At 35.2% G+C, this 8,908-nt stretch overlaps 2 protein-coding genes across 2 annotated transcripts; both read left to right on the top strand.

The window, feature by feature from the left end:
- The first annotated feature begins 1,729 nt into the window (after positions 1-1,729).
- Positions 1,730-7,944, top strand: LOC149230845 (large ribosomal subunit protein eL21x/eL21w). The gene is made up of 2 exons (XM_089379064.1): positions 1,730-2,039; positions 7,577-7,944. Exons 1-2 carry the CDS (start codon positions 1,803-1,805, stop codon positions 7,832-7,834), a joined length of 495 nt encoding a protein of 164 aa, XP_089235190.1. The 5' UTR covers positions 1,730-1,802; the 3' UTR covers positions 7,835-7,944.
- Positions 2,046-8,665, top strand: LOC149230844 (uncharacterized). Its single transcript, XM_089379063.1, has 4 exons — positions 2,046-3,413; positions 3,718-3,850; positions 8,039-8,130; positions 8,303-8,665. The coding sequence occupies exons 1-4, from the start codon at positions 3,225-3,227 to the stop codon at positions 8,495-8,497; spliced, it is 609 nt and encodes a 202-aa protein (XP_089235189.1). The 5' UTR covers positions 2,046-3,224; the 3' UTR covers positions 8,498-8,665.
- The last annotated feature ends 243 nt before the right edge of the window (positions 8,666-8,908 follow it).

Raw genomic sequence — 8,908 nt, 5'->3', positions numbered from 1 at the left:
GGTGCATGCTGGTATTCTTGGTCTATGTATGGCCGGTGAAAATATCTGTATTCATTCCGTCCCTTCACCTCTGCGATCTCCCATATGCCTCTGTCCATCAACGCGGCCTCCTTGGATAATTTGTCAGCATGGCCGTTATGTTCCCTGTAAATGTGGGAGCACGAGATGTTGTTAAAAGCTGCCTTGAAAATAAAAACTTCATTTAGGATGATGCTGAGTGTGTGTATGTGACAGTCAGATATGCCATTGAACCAATTTATTACAGTTTTTGAATCCCCAAAAATATTGATGTTGATGCAATGGTGGTGTAGAGCAAAATGGAGAAGATGTCGCAAGGTTATGAGCTCAGCAAAATTATTAGTTCCTGTGCCGAGGCCCGATTTTACAGTGTAATAATGATGTTCATTCAAATGTAATATAAAACCTCCCCCACAGCTTTGATGATTTGCAGCCCCATCAAAGAAGGCCCAAGGGATGTTTTTGTCAATGCAAGGGGGCGAATGAGGATGGCGCTCTTTTGGGGGCAGAGGGTCAGGGAGTTCCTTATAGGCAGCAGTGATAGTGGCTTCGATCAATGGCCAGATGATAGGTCTGTTCTCAAATATGGAGCGATTTCGAGCCTTCCAAATCTGCCAGTTTACAAGAATCGGAAGGAGTATACATTTCGATCCCTTATGTTTTTGTGCCCACTTTTCCCAAGCCTCGATCAGGTCCGATCCTTCCCAATTTCCATTGAAAGAGAAGTGATTTGAGAGAGATCGCCAAAATTCTAGTGTAGCATTGCATCTCAAAAAGAGATGCTCTGTGGATTCCGATGCGTCTTTGCACAGCACGCACCAAGTTGGCCCATGTATTGCTCTGTGCATTAGGTATTCTCCTGTAGGTACATTATCTAATTTTCTCATGAATTCAATATTGAGCTCTTACTTCATATGGAGGAAGATGATTTGATAAAATTTGCTTGCTCTCTAATGGTTGATTTTGATCTTAATATGATTTCCTTTCAAAATTTTGATCTAAAATGGAAAAGAAGGTCTAATTTTCTCATGAATTTAGTGACCACCACAATAACATGTTGATATAAATTAATATGCTAAATTTAAATCATACCCACACTAACATGTTGATATAAATTAATATGTTAAATTTAAATTATACCCAAACTCATTATATATTCTTGATGCTTTATTCTTAAATCAAATAATTTCTAACATCTTTTAATCTAATATATATATGCTACATTCCCTTCTCATTATAATTAAATTAGAATCAAAATCCATCTTCAATTTATATACACATTCTAGATTCCCTTCTCATTATAATTAAATTAGAATCATAATCCATCTTCAATTTATATACTCATTTCCGACTATATTTAATTTGTAATATTCGCTTGAAATTTAATAACTTTTATTAAATAAATAAATGTGTAAAGTTTAAAATTATAATTATAATTTTTATTTTTATTTAAATAATCAAACCTCATATGTAAGGATAACTTTATGACCCCCCAACTCGTTAACCTTCCATGTTGCATTAAAACCTTATAAATGGAACATTTTATATTATTAAATAATAATATACATTTTTACTTCATTGTTGGGAAGTATAAATTATACCAAACCCTAGCCACACCCCCGAACCCTAACCCCATCAAACCCTAACCTTACCTTAACCCGAGTTCGAAAAAATTAGGGTTTACAAAAACCCTTGTTACCCTTTACATAAATTCTTTTGAGTTTGACGAGAGAGGAGTTGCAGTAGCAGCAGCAGGAAGAGCGGATCCACCGAGGGAGGAGAATATGCCGGCAGGCCATGGAGTGCGAGCTCGGACGAGGGACCTGTTCGCCAGGCCCTTCAGGAAGAAGGGATATGCCCCTCTCAGCACATATCTGAGGACATACAAGATAGGGCAGTACGTGGATATTAAGGTCAATGGTTCGATTCACAAGGGTATGCCTCACAAGTTCTACCATGGCCGCACCGGTGTTGTCTGGAACGTTACCAAGCGGGCAATCGGTGTCGAAATGAACAAAGAGGTTCTACATTTTATTTTATTTTCTCCCACATTCGATCTTTTTCCATTAAATTTTGTTTCCCCATAAAATGTGTTCTGAGTATGGTGTTTTGAGTCTAATGGAAGTCGATCCTGCGTGTCTTTTCAGCTTGATGTATTTTGGCAAAGTACATTTATAGTATTTTAGGTTGGTTGTTGGTGCAGTTTTCGAATAAATGACGAGAAAATCTTCGATTCTTTTATCAAGTTCTCGTTAAATCTGTTGTTTTATTTTATTCCGATAAAACAGATGTGCATTATTGCAATAAGTTTGCGCTCCCTTATTAATCAGTAAAATTGACAATCGGGTTAAACGTGGCTAGATTTTCTTTCCTCTTATAAGCGACTTGTAATCACAATAGTAAAATTTATTTTTAAACACCTTGAAAAAACTTATTTATAATCAGGTTTAATATTAAATTTATGAGCTGGCGTCCCTGTTACGAATATGCAGATGGTTTTCGTTTCATATTCTGTTCGTCATCACTCGTAAAAGTTTTTCTATGATCATGCATTTTAACTTTAGATACATGCTCTGGAATGTGCATCCCTGTTATGAATCTTCGCAGCGATAAATTGTTCTAGTCTGCTACATTCAGCTTTGATGTTACTATGATGCAAAGACTTCTTAAGAGTCCCATATTTTAGTATGTCTCATGAGCTCTTTATCGTCGTCGGGCGTTTCCCCATGGCTTCATGTGGATGGCACAGGGCAGGTGTAAGCACATTCAAATCTTCCTATAGTTTTTCCTGATTAAATGTGATTTCATTTTAGCCCCTTTGACTGGTGCTTTTATTGGAAACTTAAAACTGTTTTGGCAGTCAAGTGTCAATGGTTTGAATGGTTGGGAGGTAGGTTTCATACTCATCACCCAGCTTCAAACCCCCAATGAGACATTAATCCTACTGTGACCAGGCCAGAAGGGGAGATGTACCTCAGGGGTTTGAACTTCGAACCCGTGGGTATGTATTTGGGCATTTTGGCCCTTGCTAAGTCACAAGTTACCTGTCCGTGCTGGCTTATAGGCCACAACTTGTCGGTCTGTTTGAGTTCTTGATAGCCAGCAAGAAGAAGCCTTACAGTACTTGCAGGGATTGTCACGGTCTTGATTTTTGATAGGTAAAACATTGCAAGGGATCTTGGTGGCATTGGCATTGGCAGGCAGCCATGGAAGGAACTGGATCTAGCAATGGGAAGGTATTTGGAGATACAACGAACACCAAAGTTTTTGTGGGAGGTCTGGCTTGGGAGACAAAACGTGAAGCTATGCATCTCTACTTTGAACAGTTTGGGGAAATTCTGGAGGCTGTGGTTATTACTGATAAGAACACTGGACGCTCCAGGGGCTATGGCTTTGTATTCTTCTTTTCTCTTTCTTTTTTATCTATCATGAATTTGGCCGATTTCATCTTTGAATTTCATGGTCTTTTTTCTTTCTTATAATAAATTTGTTGATGTATTAGATTTTTGTTATCACTATATTACAATGTTTTTTTGGTTAAATTGATTGGTGACCAATTTTAACATTAAATTTCATAATTTACCTAATATTTCATAACAAAACGATCCCCATTAAAATTCTCATAGACTTATCAATGAATATAGATTTGTTTAGAGGTGCGTGGGAATGATGAAGACCATGGTTGAATCTCTGGGCCAGGTAACTTTTCGTGACCCTGATTCTGCGAGGAGAGCTTGTGCAGATCCCGCCCCGATCATCGATGGAAGACGAGCTAATTGCAACCTGGCTTCGCTCGGCTCTCGGCGTTCCCAACCTTGTACACCACGGCCAGGTTGGTCAGTTATGAGATTTCTATTTTAAGATTTCTAAAACCCAAAGTCCCCACCAGTGTATCAGAAACAGATTAGTTTTGATTTCATAGATTGTTTTTATTAGGAATGTCTGAATTTATATGTGATTGGAAATTTCTAAAGTCAGTTGAGAATTTTAGAAGAGAACCATGTAAGATTAAGTTTTTTCAAGGTATAGGGTGGACATTGCACTTATCATTTTTAAGATTTCTAAGATTTCTGGTTCTTGATGGTGACTGGAATATCATTTTTAAGATTTCTGGTTCTTGATGGTGACTGGAATATCCACCTGAAATGCTGGATGATCTTCTATTGCTTGCTTTCTTTCTTGATTTAAGGTCATTGAATTAGGAAAATGGATTTCGATTTGCAATTGGAACATAATAGTGAAAATCAATCACGTCGGTAATGAAGTGCAGCAAGTTATCAGAGTCCATGGTGGGTTTCTGTCAGCCATGACCATGAACAGTAATCCTGTCTTGAATGAGTGACATGAAAGACAGAACGGTGACGTATTCGTATACTGTACCACAGCCATGACGAATACGTCGCCTTGCCGGTTGCCAGGCAGATCCAACCTGGATTTGTCTCGTGTAGGGAAACGAATGGCCCCGCGTAGGCCGGTCTTATCAGTCTGTGTTCCTTATTGATAGCACGGATTTGAAAATAATGGGTTCTGGCACTCCTAGTGTCAACTTGGCTTGCACCAGTTGTCAATTTATACCATTATTAACTTGGCTTGCACCGGCTGTCAATTTTCACCGGTCTAGATTCGTCTTTACTTGGACCATAGATCTTACCGGTTTGGATCTTTGGATCTGTGTATTCCAAAGTTGTCATATTTGACTCATTTACAAATATGTTCAGAGAAAAAAGTAAGTCAAGCAAATAAGTATAATCATCTAGAAACAAGAAAAAGGTTTATAATCCTCACACCACAAAATATATACCCAATAACAACAGAAATGGAGGTGACATACTTTATACCTATGGGTTTATATATAATAATATGGGGCTATGGATATTTTTTTTTTTAATAGTAATTATGGGCCGAAGTTTATTGAAATGTGCATATTTTATTTATTTTAAATTTGAATTTGAATGTATAATTTTTTACTTAAAAAATATGTTTTTTATAAAGGTAATAAATAACCAGTTTGTTTATGTGTCCAAAATATCAGGTAGTTGTATATGTTTGTTGTTGGATTTTGGCAGGCCAATGATTCAACAGTCAGCATATACAGGCCCCTAGTATTTATGGCCCATTGGCAGGTTGGTTATTTTCAGCCCATATAAACACTGACTTTTATTATCAATGAAATGTTAATAAAAATTAACACAGAAAACTTGTACTATGTGCATGCATACATATACACTACTCATATTTCCACTTTAACTGATAGATAAAAACACTCTTTGCCAGACATTTTTTTGGTCAAATTTGTACAAAATAGCATAAATATTTTTAAGAATGTAGTTTTAAGCTGTTTAATTTGGAGTTTTTCAAGGTGCATAATTAATTGACACATTCAAGAATGCAGTTTAAATAACAAGAAATCACAATCTCACTAAAAAATAAATTAACTGATTCCAGCCAAAAATATCATTTCATCAGTTAAATTACTATTCTTTTTTATTGTTATAAATATGAATAGAACTTAATGACAAAAATTTTGCCATATGTAGAGTGTGGTGTGGTATATATATATATATTGTAAGTCTGGTGGGATTACATCTTCATCATGTCCAATATATCTCCTAGATCAAAATAGAAAATTGAACCAGTCACTTCACATTAAAGAATGCTTTAACAAAGTACCCTATCACCGTCTATCTAAAAATATATATATATATATATATAAACACAAAGCAAGCTTTTTTGTTTGGTTAAATGTAAGTAAAATTTAACACCAAAGCCTGGGCCATTGTGCACTGCACCATAGGTAGATGGAACTATTATGTACGTAGATGGAACTATTATGTATGGCATCATCCTTCTCAGAAAGCAATTGCAACTGTTCTATTGTGTGTTAAAATGTTGGTCTGTCTCACACTGATGAAACGCGCTTTATATATGATCCTAATCAGGAAATCAGGTCCCGGTGATGACTTCCTTCCCTCTTCAGACAGGAGGGCCTGGATACCCTGGCAGGCTAACATTTCCTCAACATTTTGGCCAGTATGCATTCCAGGAGGGTTTCCCATATCATATATATGGGTGAGTTTAACTCCTCCGAGTTTCCTTGTTATTTTGGCATAATCTTCAACTCTGATTAAAGTTTAGACATGACAAAAGATGTTAGATATTAGAATATATAAACCGAAACCACAGTTATAAATTAGATGGATTGGTATTTGAAATAAAATCACTGTAATTTCTATCTCCGGGGATATAAATCTCCCAATCCATCTCTCTTTATATATATATAACGAATGCTACATTATCTCTCATATATATATATATAACCAATTATCATATATATATATAACCAATTATCATATATAAGTATTTACTTGATTCCTCTTGGTTCAAGTCCTACTACAGCTTATCTACTACTGATTATACATGTTATTTTTGACCTTGTGAGAGTTGGGATAAAAGTTTCTTTGATTAAGATGTATTTGCTTTTATGGCTTGGAATGATTGAGAGTCAGTATTTCTTGATTATAGTTTTTCTGTCTTGGAGTGATTGTAAAGAACTGGAAAGCTTTTCTCTCCACTAGAGTATTTGTGATACTACAATGGATGGTTTCATGTTTATTATCCAAACTAACATGTCATTTGCACTGTTAGTATCTTTTCAAAACCTTTTTCGATGGAATTATTTTATGTTTTTGTTTCTTAAATTGCCTTGTCTCTTAGATATAATTTTTTGCTTTAGGAACTCCCTCCTACGATCTCATCTCATTTTCAGTTTCTTGTACTGGAATCTGGAATCTATCTTTTTGGATAGAAAAAGACTATTAGTGCGGCATCATGCCTTTTTTGTTTTTTCTTGTTGGGGATTCAAGTGTAAGGACTGAAACTATTGGCATTGCCAATGCATCTAGACGAATACCATTAGATAATTGCTGATGCACCATCTTTTATATCGGTGGTGTTTTCCTCTAATTTATTAAGTAAATCTATTTTTTCAATGGTGTTTGGGATCATAAAATGGATTTTATATTTCTTAATAAACAATACATATTCTATTTTTTCAATGGTGTTTGGGATCATAAAATGGATTTTATATTTCTTAATAAACAATACATATTCTGAAATTTATTTGAGATTTTCTGTATGGCTTTGCTCTTTCAGCGATATGAGCATGAACCCTGGTTTGTACATCCTGTGTTATATCATCTATTTTTTTTTATCATCACAGTGGCACCTTATTTCAGTCTTTGGATACCCATCTATTGCAACTAGTATGCTTGTTTGTGCTTGTCTTGCATTTTTTTTGCATAAATGTTGTACGTATTTGCACTAATAAGGCTGCATGGCAGTCTAGTGCATAGGATTGGTGACATTGGTTTCTCAGGATGTGATTAAATGAACTAAGATTGATAATCCATGCCTGTTTTCATTTTAGTGCCCTCTTGTTTATTCATTTGTTAGAACTGTTGGATCATATGGTTACTGTAAAAGAATTGGTGGAAATGCAATTGGGATGGAGTTCTTTTGTCTTTCTTTGTTCTATGCTGAAATTCTGTTTGATGATCAGGTTCGTAACAAGATAATCAAGAAGAGAATTCATGTACGAATTGAGCATGTGCAACCGTCTAGGTGTGCGGAGGATGCTATATTAAGAAGAAAAAACAATGACCAATTGAAGGTAGAGGCCAAAGCACGTGGTGAGATCATCAGCACCAAGAGGCAGCCTGAGGGCCCTAAGCCAGGATTTATAGTTGAGGGGGCTGTTTTGGAGACAGTTACACCCATTCCATATGATGTTGTTAATGATTTGAAGGGTGGATACTAAGGTTTTAGAAAAGTAACTGGGTTTGGTTCTGGGGTTGGGCGAGGTTAACCAAGACAAAAGTCACTCATCGTAGTGGCCAGAAAGGTTTAAAGGCACTGATAACAACCTTTGTAAGCATATTAAACATGTGATATTTTTTTAATAAATTTTGTACTAGAAGAAAGTCACTGTTATCTAATTTCTCCCTATTTACTGATTGATAAGAACTAAAATATGGAAGACCTCCAAATCATTTGGAAAAGGAGGTGTTGCAGCAAAAGAGATGGGTTGAATTTGTTGTTTGGATGGACTCTATGGTATGTAATCTTAGTTGGATTTCCAATATACTTTTAAACCATATTTTCATTTTATTTTTTAGTACTATTAGATATTATATCTTACCTCATTTTATGGTTAACATTGTATAACAAAAACATGCGTTGTGTTATGTAATTAATACTAACATGTAATATTGATTTTTTTTGTCAGAATGCTATAGGTAATGATTGCCAAGACAATGATCCAAATTATGTTCAACATATATCACGAGATGATGAGGATGAGGATGATGGTGGTGGTGAAGGAGGAGATGATGATGATAGTTGCGGTGTTGGTGATGATGTGGATCAGAGTAATGAGGATGGTCAAGATGATCATGAGGATGATCTTGGTGGTGGTAGCTAGGCATGCACATGCATTGTTTTTTATGAAGAAATTATTGTGTAGAATGACATTGTTATGTTTAGATGGGTGTTGTGAATTTACCCTATATCAATGAGACATTTTGATTTTGTAATCATACGATGAGTTTGATTTATGTATGTTGTTAATTTATCGTAGAATAACGATATTCATGAAATATTTTGATTTGTTAATCATATTTGAATTTTACTTGTTTTGATTAAAAATAATACTGATTTTATTAGTATTATGTTGCTATTTTATACATGTTTTGAGAATTGTTAATGACACATTGTTATTTTTTTGGATGGATGTTGTCAATTTCTCTTAAATTTCTTTACAAATGATTTTGAATTGTGATATCTGCTTTAATGATATTTAAAAACTATCATATATTTCACTATGAATCTATAA

This window comes from Pinus tabuliformis, chromosome J (assembly GCF_031772625.1).
Source record: "Pinus tabuliformis cultivar Carrire ecotype Pingquan chromosome J, CPIR1, whole genome shotgun sequence".
In the NCBI taxonomy this organism is placed as follows: domain Eukaryota; kingdom Viridiplantae; phylum Streptophyta; class Pinopsida; order Pinales; family Pinaceae; genus Pinus; species Pinus tabuliformis.
The sequence above is the reverse complement of the archived record's forward strand: the minus strand, read 5'-3'. Positions and strand labels throughout refer to the sequence as shown.